The sequence below is a fragment of the Odontesthes bonariensis genome, chromosome 3, assembly GCF_027942865.1.
Source record: "Odontesthes bonariensis isolate fOdoBon6 chromosome 3, fOdoBon6.hap1, whole genome shotgun sequence".
NCBI lineage: Eukaryota > Metazoa > Chordata > Actinopteri > Atheriniformes > Atherinopsidae > Odontesthes > Odontesthes bonariensis.
Genome location: NC_134508.1, coordinates 20,539,533 through 20,554,553, shown reverse-complemented (window position 1 = coordinate 20,554,553; position 15,021 = coordinate 20,539,533). Strand labels below are relative to the sequence as shown.

The 15,021-nt window shown below is 38.9% G+C and overlaps 1 protein-coding gene across 1 annotated transcript; it reads left to right on the top strand.

Annotated features, from left to right (window-relative positions):
* Nucleotides 1-3,975: 3,975 nt before the first annotated feature.
* On the top strand, nt 3,976-14,944 carry pfkmb (phosphofructokinase, muscle b). Its single transcript, XM_075460900.1, is given in 24 exon segments — nt 3,976-4,095; nt 5,224-5,256; nt 6,092-6,196; nt 8,880-8,953; nt 9,351-9,428; nt 9,674-9,863; nt 10,505-10,670; nt 10,743-10,787; nt 10,935-11,043; nt 11,120-11,215; nt 11,302-11,394; nt 11,489-11,614; nt 11,738-11,802; nt 11,893-11,956; nt 12,066-12,212; nt 12,348-12,418; nt 12,547-12,634; nt 12,750-12,911; nt 12,914-13,159; nt 13,283-13,344; nt 13,446-13,557; nt 13,659-13,758; nt 13,858-13,963; nt 14,545-14,944. Coding segments are annotated over 24 exon segments (2,571 nt in total). The 5' UTR covers nt 3,976-4,004; the 3' UTR covers nt 14,687-14,944.
* Nucleotides 14,945-15,021: the final 77 nt, after the last annotated feature.

The window sequence follows — 15,021 nt, the reverse complement described above, 5'->3', positions numbered from 1 at the left end:
AGAAAAGTGGAATTCATTAATTAATGATGAAAGGGTACAGTTGCATTATCGAAAAAAAACCTAAAACAGGTGGAGCAGATTTTCTCGTAGCTTAAAAGACAGACAGCATTGACAAAATAAGCAAACACTTAAGTATATTAGGCATCAGCAATAGATTAGTCATATAACAATAAATTTCCCACCTTTTAATGTCAGATCAGATTCTGGAGACCATTTTTGCAGTCTCTGACATCTGTGTCACAAATCTATTTGTCATTATTAAAGAATCAGCTTGAACTACAATTATCTTGAACAAAATTATCTAATTACTAACATTTCAGATAACATGGTGAGAGGTCAGACTGCTACGATATTCAGTCCACATCTCATTGCATTAGCTGAGGGGGAAATGTTTTGTGCTGAACTGGTGTTATATTGATCTCTATGGTTTATTACAGGTGGTGCGAGTGTTAACAGTGTCCGGGAGGACAGGAGAAGGGATTACCTGGAAATGGTGCTATTGATCGAGTGTTTGCCTCAAAAGAGAGTTACATGTCACTAAACTCTCCAGGGGCGCACAACTCTCAAAAAGATGGCACAAACTCCACCGGAGTTGTATGAAGGTGACAAGCTGCCTTTTGTACACAGTGATGTATCTGCTTTAGAGGTCATTGTGTTAGCGGGAAGGCGTCGTCTGCAGGGAGGTGTTGAGTCACAGAAACAGGGAACCGTTTGAGTTAAATCCTTTGTAATTATCATGATGCATGATAATTTGTTTTAGTGTGTGTGTGTGTGTGTGTGTGTGTGTGTGTGTGTGTGTGTGTGTGTGTGTGTGTGTCCCTGAGACAATTTGAGGTTCAGATCATGTAGTTGAGAAGATTTTGGAAAACTGATGATATCATACGGCTGTAAAGTTCTGATTTCAGACTAAGGCCAAGCTTTAATATGGACAAGTTGTTCTAAAATATATTTACCGTACAAGTGTATTATAGGTGTGCCTCCATGTGAATACGCATGTATTTGTCTATGTGCGTAGTTTAACTTATTGTAATCTCAAACTGCTCTGGCATGACAGTCACACCAGTGTCACGTTGCTGCATAGCTCACTGTCTCCTGGCAGCAAAGTGGGTCAGTGGTTTTAAAAACACTGACCCCATTTAACCCGACACCACACCAATACTGTCATATTATACCCTTAGAAAGTAAAGCAGTTTGTCAAGTTATTTCATAGAAAGTTTGTAAAAATATATAATGTTACAGCCACACATTTCTGTTTATTAGAATTGTGTTGAAAACAACTACATGCATTCATATAAAGATAAACTGAAAAGAGATCTGTAGTTAATTAAAGTATGTTTATGAATACATGATTTGATCTTTGAAAAATAATTTCACATAGGCCTGATATTTGTCTTAGTTTTCTCTTATCAGTACAACAAAATTTTTACAATGCATAAAAAACTTTTCCACATTTTGAGACCAATTTTCAAACGAGTTGGGTAAATTGCTATTATGCACACAATACTGCAAAGAACAAAGAAAAAGTGTGTCTACAGAGTGTTAAATTTGTAGAAATAAATAAAAGCCATGATCATTTACTTTATGTTAAATATTCAAATCATAACTGAGTACTTAGTTGAGCATATTTGGCAGCAATGACAGCCTCAATTATATAAGGTGAGATCATTTGGAGCAAATATTCTTATTGCCAAGTACAGCCTCGTGTCAGTCAGATTTTTTGGCACTAATATTCTAAAGAAACAGCAACATCATAGCCATGAGCCATGGAGTCCTGGATAAAACAAAACTTGTGGATGTTTGTTCGTGTTCTTGTGTTACTGCCTGAACATAACCATGGAGTGAAAAAATAGTTGTTGAATCTTGATCTCGAACTGGAGAGTCAGAGTTAAAGCACTGTTCGTAATCTGTCCAATACATTAGAAGACCTTTTAGCTTGTTATAAAATTATTATGAATCACTTCTGCTCTTAGATGTATGTATATTTAGCTTGTATTTGAGTGAATAGCAAACACCCTATCAAGTAGTTTAGTTTAGAAATTAGAAATACCTTAGCTTAGTGGACGCCCCTAAGGGTATGAAAAAATGAACATTAAGCTCATGTGGATTTGAGGACCTGTTAAAATGAAGATCAGAAATAACTGAGATGAATGAAGAACCCAAATACGGAAATGGGAAGGAGGGTTGTATGAGGGAATTACAAATATGTTTAAAGAACAACATCATTGTTTTGGTTAAGGGCTGACTGGCTCAGATAAATTAGACAAGAAGATTGTTGGATGAAAGCAGAAATGAGGGAATTGAAGAGGGAATTATGTTTAACAGTGTGGGAATACAGAAGAGCAACAAGGACAGATCTGCAGGAACAGCCAAAATTCACCATTAAGAAACAGTGAAAGAATGAGACAGAATAGGTCTTTCTTACTGAACTTGTGCTTAAGCTTCATGTCTTCTTGGGAGTGATCCAATAAGTCCATTAAGCATTCCTTTCCTGTTTTAGTTTCTTTAATCTTCTGGGCAGAATTGATTAACCTCCACCAGCTTGACTAACAGTGTCAGTGTACAGAGTATTCTTGATGCTACTCTAATGTTGTCTTCAATGTCTTCAGGCTTTCTGTCATTTTTGAACCTTCACCTCAGCGTGAGCTTTTGGCACTCTTGAAGAGATTTTCACACAGAATTTTTCTAAGCTATCCATACACCATTGGGAATGATGGGAATCGATATTTCAATCATTGCGTGATCAGATCAATTGATTTGGCTTCGTGGAGTCATTCAGGTGTCTTTTGGCAATTCCATAGCAAGCTGTAATGCACCTTTAAGAGAGAGATGGCTCATGTCTCACCTCTCTTCTCTGAGAGCTTTAAAGGCTGATTGGTGGAATGCTGCACTGATTGTAGTCCCTCTGTAACATTCTCAGGTCTCATCAGTCTGGGTGACCATTGGCCATCTTAGATATGTATTGTATCTTTCCCCAGATCTGTGCCATGACACAGTCCAGTCAGCTTTCTTGACCTCGTGGCTTGTTTTAGACTTTGATTACCAAGAGTCAGACTTTATGTAAACAGGTGTGTGTCTCAAATTTAAATCCAGTGAACTGGAACAAGTGGACTCCCGTCAAATTGTAGAAGCATCTTGATGATCACTGAGGGAGGCACCAGAAATCAGTTGTGAGTATCTGAACCACTATTAAAAAGAAAAATTCCAATCTTTCATTTTAAAAATCAGTCTGAAAATAATGGAAATAATGACGAGACCTTCAAGTTGAAATACACTGCATATTCTGCAATATCTTAATTGTATATTCATGTCCACAGGACACGGTCTACTGTCTATGAGAACATCTCTTGTAGAAATGCCATTCAAAGCTCTGTAACAAGCTTAAAGCTTAAGCTTAAAAATCTGAGATTTTCATGTGATTTACAGGATCCATATGTGACACAAATGCAATTTGGAAGCACAGTGTTTAGGTGGTCTCACATGAACTGCAACATAAAGTATGTTGCATTTCTAAATTTTCCTGTTTTTTGTTTTTTTCTTCAGGTGTTGGTTTGATTTCTTTAGAATAACTCCCAGGATGATGTGCTACTGTGAAAATACAACTTGTGCACACGATAGGTGCATTTATAGGCACACCAGAAGAATAAAAACATTTGGTGACATCACTCTCGTGGGTCATTTCTCTTCTCGCTTCTTTTTGTTCAGTTTTTGGCAACTTTTATGGAATTAAAGAGCAAACATTGGTTGACTACAATGCCATTTCAGGCTACATGGTGGAACATTATCTTTTGTCTATTTTTTGACTAAATTCTAAATTAATAACTATAATCTTGAAACCATCTATCTTATTTGTTTGTGTGGCTCTTTCCATGCGCCAGTAGGTTGTGTTTGCTTACCCGGCATGCTCTAATGGTGGGGGTCACTACTTCACAATGAAGAAGTGATATCAACGCTATAAATACAGTTCAGATCCACAATGGTTTCTTAGGGAAGAGAGAAGTGTGAGGATGTGGTACCACGGGACTGCCTCAGCTTTGGGGCTCTTCTGTGTTGTGCTGTTCATCAGTCTGCTGCGCTGGTTCAGGAAGAAAGGTCAAGGTATGTAGGTGGTGCTGACATTTGTTTCTTTGTGTCTTTGTGGTAGACCTACTCCACTTCTGTTTCAGTCTGTTAGATTCAAGAGTAAATAGAGGAATGGTCAACTGTGTGCAACTGTGCATTTGCCAGGGATTTTTTTCTTCTTTTTTTTCTGACAAAACATAATAATATTTTTTTTGGGGGGGGTAATTGGGTGATTTTATGTTTACATGCAGAGAATACACAATGCTGACATGTACATTTGGGATGACTGTGCACTTTCACAGCAATGGTGGCGAGGAAGGGGAGTGGTTACTGTGAGTTTTATAGATAGCCACTCCTGTATCTATTTACGGTCAGTCTCAATGAGTCTCAATCTGCCTGCAGCAGACAAACATTGGGCCCTCACTGTTGTCACATGTATTCCGTTCTGTTTGATTTTAATGAATTCATACATACATCAATATTAATCACTGACACCTCCAGCATTGTGGTTTTTGTTTAAATTTAATCTGGTGGTATAGCTTGCGTTGAAAGTGCTTTATTGTTCATATCATATACGGTGATTTGCTTTATTGTATAAAAAGCATTTAGTTCTTTTGCGGCGTGATTTAACAAGCTCTTTTAATCGCTATACACACTGTCTATACCTACATTATCCTTTAGCGCTATCCTGGATCTAATTCCTCTTTAGATTCATCATGTCAGATGTTGAATGTGGTTAAACAAGAGATATTGTAGAAGAGGCTTTCATCATAAAGGGAAAGTAGCTGCCTGATAGTTGTGTCTTGGGGGTGACTTTTCAGGGTGGACGTTTTCCTGATAAAACAAAGCAAGCCAAGAATATTTTCACTTGTTTTTCCCCACCTGTTTTAACCAGCCTATCAACTGTAACTTGTAGCATAATAGAAGATAAGGCCAGCAGGAGTAAACACATCTGCAATGTACAGATAGAGAATGTTAAAGAGTGAAAACAGATTCTTAATTAAATTAAAATGGACAGAATAAAAAGGAATAATGCTCAAGCGCCTTGTCTTTTGTTGAAAGGGTTTTATCATGTGAGTGCGATGACACCTTGCACTTCAGAGTCAGTCATGGTGAGTGCTGCACAGCTTGGGTAATTGAACATGCATCATTTTCCTTCCTCAGGTGGTGATGATCATGCGGCACCTAAATGTGAAAGTGAGAGGTCTTCAAGTTCCGATTCAGCTGGTAACACAGACTACAATAGCAATAACTGACATCTGCATTTGGGCTGCCTAAAAGGAAATCAAGGCTTTGCAATCAAGATTATAGACAAATGTGTCTGTAAAGTCCATCAGCTGATTAGGGAGATTTCTGAACAAGGAAGCTATGATATTACATTTATATGCAAGTTGATTCTTGAAGAATGACACAGCTATTTTTAGTTGTTGAGCACTCAGTTCATTTAAAAAATGTGTCTGAGCACACGGGATACCAGGAGAAAGGGTGGTTGGAGTCTTCAAGTGATGTTTGAGTTAAAAGAAGATTGATTTTTCAGGAGGACAAGGACCAATCACTGATTAAAATCTAAACATGGACGTGCTCAAAACAACAGTATTGATTGAATTTAGGCTGAATTTCTCCAAGACTTGTAATCTTGAACTTGGAAGAAAAATGTGCTATTCGGGCAACTCAAAATGGGAAAGAAATGTACAGAATAATTCAGATTGATCACCACATATAACATATTTCTCACAAAGAGGAAGGTGAGTTGTACACAGTGCTTATTATACTTTGAAATGGCACTGTGTACACCTGTGTGTGTGAGTGTGTGCATACGTGTGTGTGTGTGCACACGTGTGAGTGAATATCTAAATGCGTCAGCTCAACTATGTGTGTCTCCATGTCTGCCAAGTGGATAGTTAAGCTGGGCACTCTTGCAACTGTTATTACTTTCCATAACAGGCAGGCTGAGTTAGAGGCACCTTGTGCTGCACAGTACAAGTACAGCAGGGTGGCACGGATATTTGCACTAAAGGTCCCTTTCTATCAGCCAGCTTCAGCTCCAGGACCATGGCGCAACAGGCTCCCACTGACCCCACCAAGATGGGTGTAGGTCGGGCGATCGCCGTACTGACCTCCGGGGGCGATGCACAGGGTAAGTGGAGGATTTCTAAGATCGTGTTAGGGGATTGTAGCACCATGACAGCGGGTTAGATGATGTGTTGTGTTGTAGGTCGGTTCTTAATGAATGAACAGCTGTGTTTAATGTCAAATGAGGATGCATTTAAGAGATAAAGTAAAGTAAACTAAAGTAAAGTTTCAAAGTAAAGAAATCAACTGATCCAGAGTTAAAGTCTTGATGTCTCTGTAAATTTTCACTGGTTGTCAGACAAGTTCACACTGTAAGTAACTGACTCTATTTAACAAAATCATTTTAAACTTGTGTCCACCCTGATAAAGTGTCACTGATCGTTCTTGAATAGAACACCAGAAAATACACTACTTGAAAAGCACAAAAGGCAAACTGTGTCACAACAGCCACATTCAGTTATGATTTCACCTTTACATATCAAATCTAAACTCTCGTAAATTTTTATCATTGATCATGTTTTGTGATTTTTCTCTACTAGAACAGAGTTATCTTTGCTATCAACTTGTGTAAAATGATGAGATGAGTTACTAGAAGCTGATGGTCCCCTGACCTTTAACTTGATGAGGAATACGTCCAGTCTGACCTTTTAAAGGTGTAAGTGACCCCGCACTCCTAAAGTGTGAGCATGTGGGAGGCTGAGCAATCTATCTGTGTTTTTTCAAACTATCTGAACTTTAACAAATCTAACCTTACTACAGTATAAATGCAAATCTGGCTGTCCCTTACCTTAACCCTTTTTTCATTACACTTTGTTATAATTTCAGGCAAGTTTGCTCCTTTTTTCCATCTATGACTGGAACAGTTACAAAGGCTAATTTTAGAGGCATGACCTTTCTGTCGTGTGTGGAAATTGGTGAGATAGATCAAGGGTGTAGTTCTACTCTTCCTTCTGATACCCTTCGCCTTTACACTGTAAATGGAGATGCTCTTGGCGCCCTTAAAGTTAATCTATCCAAATCTTGTCCTTTAAGTGACCCCCCGATGGGGAGCAAGCACTTGCTCGTTCCCTTTCCAAAAAAAATAAGTTTACAGCAATCAGTGACTATTTACCAAAAAAGAAATCAATTTGTAACATAGCGCCTCGTTGTGTTATGTCCTGACCGTTGGTGATTGTTGCTCCCATCTAGTGTTGAGCAGCTGCAGAGACAAATTAACATAAGATCCATGAAAAGAATATCTATAATTATTAAGGGGATGAGTTCATCAAGCAAATTGGTGGCTTGAAAGGACAACAAAATGAACCCACTCAAGTTATCGTGCTGACTTACTGAAATATGTTATTGACAGACGCAGTGGGTCACAAAAGAAAGATTGATTTCTTTTTTTCATTAATGTTTCAATAACTGTGTTGGGGTCTAACATCATGTGTTGTTTTAATGTCCAAATGTAGAAACATCACAAAATAGTACAGGACATTTTCAATTTGTTATGCTTATTAACCAGTCAATTAATTTACCAATAAATGTTTTCAAATTAAAAGTGTTCAAATATAGGTACACACAACCTCAGATGAGCAAGACAAAACATATTTTACCGTGCCCTGATTTATTTAACAAAAACAACAACAAAATGCAGAAGCACAGTGTGAAAACTGAGTACAAGTCATGATTCAGTATCTTGTAAAAGTTTAGCAGCAATAACTTGAAGTTATCATTTTCTTTATGACGTTGTCAATCTCTCACATCATTGTTGTGTAATTTTGTCCCACTGTTCTTTATGATGTTGCTTCAGTTCATTAAGGTTTGCAGGCTTTTTTTTGTGCCCATTTTCTCTCAGGGTCCTGCCACAGCATTCTAAAAAGGTTGAGGTTTGGACTTTGACTGGGTCATAACAACACCTTAACTAAGTTCTTTTTCAGCCATTCTGTTGCTGGTGGACTTGGATCATTATCCTGTTGCATGACCCAATTTCAGCCAGACCCTTGAATAAATACTTTGGTATACGGAAGCGTTCGTGCTTGACTCAGTGACTGCAAGGTACCCAGGTTGTGGTCGAAAAAGAATCCCAAATCCTCATCCCACCGCCACCATGCTTGACAGCTGGCATGGCATCATGGTCAAACACCTCCACTTCGGTCTTGTCTGTCCAAACAACATTGTTCCAGATGTCTACAGATCTACACTGTGCTGCCATGTTCTTTTTAGAAATGGTTTGGAAATGGACTTTTAACCCTTCCCAGATTGATAGGCAGCAACTGTGGCTTCTCTAAGATCATTGCTGATGTCTGTCCACCTTGACAATTTGTTAATACACACCTAAATGTTCCTGACCAGCTAACTGCCAAAACATCTGTCTTTTTTAGAGGTGCTCACTCTTGTTGATGGTCAGTTAATCAAGTGTATATGATTAGCAGCACTTGCCTGCTACTTACCCTTTAATTTCTTATGGAAGCAGTAAAGATGTACTTAGTTTTAAATCAATGCGTCAAGTTTTTGTCGAGATAATAATGACTTGTTCTAATATGTTATGTTTTGATGCTCATCTGATGTTCAATTCCTGAAAACTAAAAACCTTATCATTGAAAAGGGTTTGCTTTATGTTTTTCACATATTTGCAATTGTAAACTTCCTGAAATGTACATTCGACAGACATAACATAGCAAAAGCCCTGAAAAAAAACTCCTAATCCTTGTCGTAATGCCATATAGTCATACGACTCAACATGCACACACACACTGTTCCCTCAGGTATGAATGCAGCTGTGAGGGCCACAGTTCGAGTGGGACTGTACACTGGAGCCAAGGTCTATTTTGTCCATGAGGTAAATGTTGTTATTCATTTTTATTTTCACTGGATTAATCCTTTGATCTGTGCAATGTCAAAGCAAGCAGAAGTAACAAAATAAAAAGTTTGCATTTGTCCATCCAACAATCGTAAATTTAGAGATTAAAAACAGCAATAAATGCTGCCAAATGTGAACATGAAACCATTGCTTGATTGCCATTTTGCTTATAAAATTATGTCAACAATTAATCAATCATATGATTTGTCATTTGTCATCAGCCTTATTGCATCGCCTTCTAATAACAAAGTACTTGTCAGACTGGCTGCCCATGTCAGAATATGAGCATGCCTGTATTATTAAGATTTAAGCTTCTTCTCAGCAATGACCCATTTTCAAGGCGGTAATACTGTGTTGTCTTTTTATTTGCTGACAGGGTTACCAGGGTCTGGTGGATGGGGGAGACAATATCCGCCCCGCTACTTGGGAGAGTGTGTCAATGATGCTGCAGCTGGTGAGAACAAACACAAACAGGCAAAAACTTGTTTATCTATTGAGTATTATCTACATTTTACAGTCTTTAACTTTTCATCAAAATCTAACTTTAGTTGGTACGGTACAGTGCTGTAGGTCAAATGATAAGTTTAAATACCAAGGTTTATTAGATAGCAAGAATTATGAATCTTAAACATTTACTCTTTACTGGCTTCCTTGTCATGCTTGTCTGAGTGAAACTTTTTCCTCCTTGGCTGACATCAGGGTGGGACAGTGATTGGTAGTGCCCGCTGTCAGGATTTCCGCAGCAAAGAAGGACGCACCAAGGCTGCATGCAACTTGGTCAAGCTCGGTATCACTAACCTGTGCGTTATTGGAGGTGATGGCAGTCTGACAGGAGCCAACCAGTTCAGAACTGAGTGGAAAGAACTGCTGGCAGACCTGCTTAAAGCTGGTGAGATGTATGACCTGAAAAACCAACCATTAACCAATCCGCCATTGATGCAAAATTACAATTTAACATGTAGGCATGTGTTTTCTGTAGTCAGCATATTTGTGCTCCATCATTTTATAGATGGACTTTTACTTTGGTCTTCAAAACTTATCGCCACAAGGGGGTAGAATTACATCAGGTTGGGTATATGTTTCAATTCTTATTTAGGATAAATTTATTTTCGATTTACAAGTTGTTTTTTTCAGCCTAATGGGAGACACATGAGTGGGGGGAAAATCTTCTTCATCAGCTTTGTTGTCCATTGATTACTACTCACACCACTCATTTTAACTAAAAAAATCATCAATAAAATTGGTGACAAACAACCAACAATAAGATAATTTACCGTTTCCTTATTATGTGCTGATATCCTGCAGTTTGCTCATTTGTTACTGCCAGTACTGCTTCCTTTTCTTTGACAGTTGGCTCAAGGGCAGAGAAAACACTATGTGATACTGTGATTCATGTGCCATCTAGTGGTACAAAGTAGCATAACAGTAAAATACGGTCCTCGATTAAAGTGTCACGTTGCATGGTACATAAGTATTTTTATACAACGCCATAATTTTTTTCTCTAAGGAGCATCTTTAATGTGTCCTCAGGGAAAATCACTGCAAATGAGGCCAAAAGTTCCACACATCTCAATATTGTTGGCATGGTGGGATCTATTGACAATGACTTTTGTGGAACGGATATGACCATTGGCACTGACTCTGCCCTGCACCGCATCATAGAGATAGTGGACGCCATTACCACCACGGCACAAAGGTACGCAAGCAGGCTTTTATAAATTCGAAAGGTGGACATAGAGGGCAATTAAACAAAAATGTCTCTTTTCAGCCATCAGAGGACCTTTATTCTGGAGGTAATGGGAAGGCACTGTGGGTGAGTATGGCTTGGGAGTCTGGCTTTGTGATAAAAGTCGATTTATGACATGAAACATGATCTTGAGAAACTTAGCTTTTAACAAAGTTACCACTCTACGTTAGTTTGAGAAGTGATGCTTATTCTATAATGACCTTTTCTCTACAGTTACCTTGCCTTGGTGACAGCTCTGGCTTGTGGCGCTGACTGGGTGTTCATCCCAGAGATGCCCCCGGATGAGGGATGGGAGGAGCATCTGTGCAGAAGACTGACAGATGTAAATGTTTTCTCCTGCATCATCACATACATGACTGCTTGGGCTTCATCTTAAACATTTTTTCTGTCCCACTTAGCAAAGAGAACGTGGCTCTCGTTTGAATATTATCATCGTTGCAGAGGGAGCAATAAATCGCAGTGGTAAAGCAATCACCTGTGACACCGTCAAAGAGGTCAGTAATTTTGGTACTCTAATATACCAGAACTATAGGCTCCAGTTGTGTTAAGCAGATTGTTCATAAGCTATCCATATTTCCAGCTGGTATCAAAGAAGCTAGGCTTTGACACCCGCACCACCATCCTGGGCCACGTACAGAGAGGAGGAACTCCTTCTGCTTTCGATAGAATCCTGGTAATACCTCAACAAAAAACATTACAAATACTCACCAGTAGATCTTGTTATTGTTACAAGAGTTTTATGGGCTTTTTTTATTGCTATGATTCAGGCAAGCAGGATGGGTGTGGAGGCTGTTATGGCTCTGCTGGAGGCCACACCGGAAACTCCAGCCTGCGTGGTCAGCTTGTCTGGAAACATGGCTGTCAGGCTGCCTCTCATGGAGTGTGTGCAAGTGGTAAATTACTGTAATCTCAAAGCACACGAGAGATAGAATTACTGGCATTAACTTGGGGAGTGGTGCCGGCCTTCACAAAGACTGATATTCTCATCAAATTGTTTTTATGCGTTACTGTAACAGACTAAAGATGTCACAATTGCGATGGCCGAAGGACGCTTTGATGATGCAGTGAAGCTCAGGGGAAAGTGAGACAAGCACATTTGTATTGTTCATTTGAGAGTCTCGTGTTGTGTTTAGTTTCAAATGTTTGCATGTTTTTGCTATTTTGACAACAGGAGCTTTGAGAATAATTGGACCACTTACAAAATGCTGGCCCATGTGCACCCTCCAGATACAAAGGTAAGAAACAGCATTTTTACTTTCTTACTGCAAACAAACTGTTTGAATCAGTTCAATGGGGAAATAAGTTTGTTCTAATAAGTATCCCTTGTGAACTTTTCATTACCAGAGTAATATCAACGTCGCCATATTGAATGTGGGCGCTCCATGTGCAGGCATGAACGCTGCAGTGCGTGCAGCTGTCAGAGTCGGGCTCCTTCAGGGCCACCAGATGCTGGCAGTGCACGACGGCTTTGATGGTTTGGCTCATGGACTGGTAATATACTGTGTTTGCATGCAAATAAGCAAGCAAGGAGTGTGAAGAGGGATACTGTAGGGGCAATTATTTGGTTTTATCATGAAAATGCTTAGCCTACACATATGACAGAGCACACACTCTGTGCCTGCACAGATTGAGCCAATTGGTTGGTCTGGAGTGGCAGGGTGGACTGGAAAGGGTGGCTCTATGCTTGGCACAAAGAGGTAAGGCATCTTAATACACAAATGACAGTTTATTTTTCAAAGAACAAAAAAAACAAAAGCATAGCTAGTTTTACCTTACAAGTGGGCAGAAATTATCTTCTTTGATGTGTGTTCTTTCTGCTATGAAGAGGCCTGCCACATGAATTCATGGAGGAAATTAGTTTGACCATCACTAAGTTCAACATCCATGGTATTATCATCATTGGAGGCTTTGAGGTGAGCAACCCTTTGCCAACTTTAGTTGTGTTGCTGGTAGACTGTCAAAAAATTTAGTTTTTCCCTAATAAACAGCACTCGTGTATTGCTGTTCTACTATTTTCCACCCTATCAGGCATTCTTGGGAGGTCTGGAGATGATGCAAGCTAGAGATAAATACGAGGAGCTGTGTATTCCAATCGTTGTTGTTCCTGCTACTGTATCCAACAACGTTCCAGGATCTGACTTCAGTATTGGCGGTGACACTGCCCTCAACACCATAACCACGGTAAACTTCTAACGGAGAAAAACAAGGTAATCCCAGAACAATGAAGTCATTTTCAATACATCACTCTTCTGTCATGTGTCTACTATTTGCAGACATGTGATAGGATCAAGCAATCTGCTGCTGGCACCAAAAGAAGAGTGTTCATTGTTGAGACTATGGGGGGATACTGCGGCTACCTGGCAACATTGGCCGGATTAGCATCTGGAGCTGATGCTGCCTACATTTATGAGGAGCCTTTCAACATTCATGACCTTGAGGTCTGTCTGTCTGTCTCCCTATTAATGAAAAAAAAAGAGAGGAAACAAAACCATAACATCCATCAGTGAGGGATGGATGAATGTTTTTAAAGTTATTGATTTTAAAAATGTATATATTTGTAGATGAATGTGGAACATCTGGTGGAGAAGATGAAAACCACAGTGAAGAGAGGACTAATTTTGAGGTTAGAGGACGCGAGCATAAAACCTTTTTATTATCATTACAGTCATTATACAGTGTTCTTTTGGAGCTCATGTCTCATTTTTGGTTTTCCTTTCGTTTTAGAAATGAGAAATGCAACGCAAACTACACCACTGACTTTGTCTTCAACCTGTATTCAGAGGAGGGCAAAGGTGTGTTTGACTGCAGGAAGAATGTCCTTGGCCATATGCAGCAGGTGTGCAACTCAGTCTACATCTTCTGATTGGTTTGCCAATACTCATTGTTTGCCAGCCACTTTATGAACTAAATGAAAGAAAATCTATCCTTTCTTGTTAGGGTGGAACACCCACTCCCTTTGACAGGAACTTTGGCACAAAGATGGGGATTAAGTCTGTCCTTTGGATAACTGACAAGCTGAAGGAATGCTATAGACATGGTGAGGCCTTGATGTCACTAAGAACATAAAATGTTGTTTGACATCTACTGTTCTCTCCCACTGCTAAAGTATGTTCTATTTCTAAACCCAAACTTCTAGGTCGCATCTTTGCCAACTCTCCAGATTCAGCCTGCGTGCTGGGAATGAAGAAAAGATCTTTGGTTTTCCAGTCTCTGGGTGAACTCAAAGACGAGACTGACTTTGAGTGAGATTTTTTTCTTTGCACCCTTCAACTTTCTTTACTTAACACTTACTCTCACTGACAGGATTTCTCTCAAATGCTGAGGGTAATGTGAGCCTTTGAGCTATTTTTCACAACACCATAAAGTATTATGTCTCTTTTTAAACTCCATACCACTTATTTTGCTGAATTATCGACAATGCCAGATAGTAACTTGCTTAGAGTTTAAAGTTTTTTTTTTCTAAAACCGATTCAAAGAAAAATCTGTTGACATGAATGTGATTTTGTGTACATTTAAGTGTATGCAAAATAATGACAATGTGAATTATATAATTTGATGATAAAACAAGTTTACATTTAGAACCAGGGTTAGAACATATAAATGGTGCACTGCAGTAATATGTTCATATTATTCATGTTCTAATTTTTACATGCATACCGTTGCATAACCCTGAGTGTTGTTCAATTGTGAGGTTTTTTGCTCCCTGTAGTAGTGGTTTTAAATGACCTAATGCAGCTTCACAATAAGTTTCCTTAATCATTTCAAGAATATTTCATGTTGTTTTCACTTTGCTCTTGTTATTAATCAATGTTGTTGCCTGCAGGCATCGTATTCCAAAGACCCAGTGGTGGCTGAGGCTGAGGCCCATCTTGAAAATCCTGGCCAAGTACAATATCACTCTTGACACCTCTGAGAAAGCTGCCATGGAACATGTCATCAAGAAGAGAGGCCTTGTTCCTCAGTAGTATTTCTTTGTCTATACTCAGTCAGGACTGCACTTGAGCTTATTGTCTTCCTTTAAAGCACTTTGTAAACTCTGTTTTAAGGAGAGTGCAATATGAGTAAAGAAACTAATAAAGAAAAACACTCAGAATCTCACTGAAAAAGATTACAAATTGTACAAGTGGTCATTCTTGGGGAAAACATTATCACTCTGTTGTGAGGTAAAATGAGAGAAAGAAAAATGTCTCCATTCGCTGAACATTAAAAGCATTTGAAAATGATTGTTTTGATATATTTTTCCATCTCCCATCTTCACCACTAATCATGTTAAAAATGTTTTTCTGATCACTCAGGATCT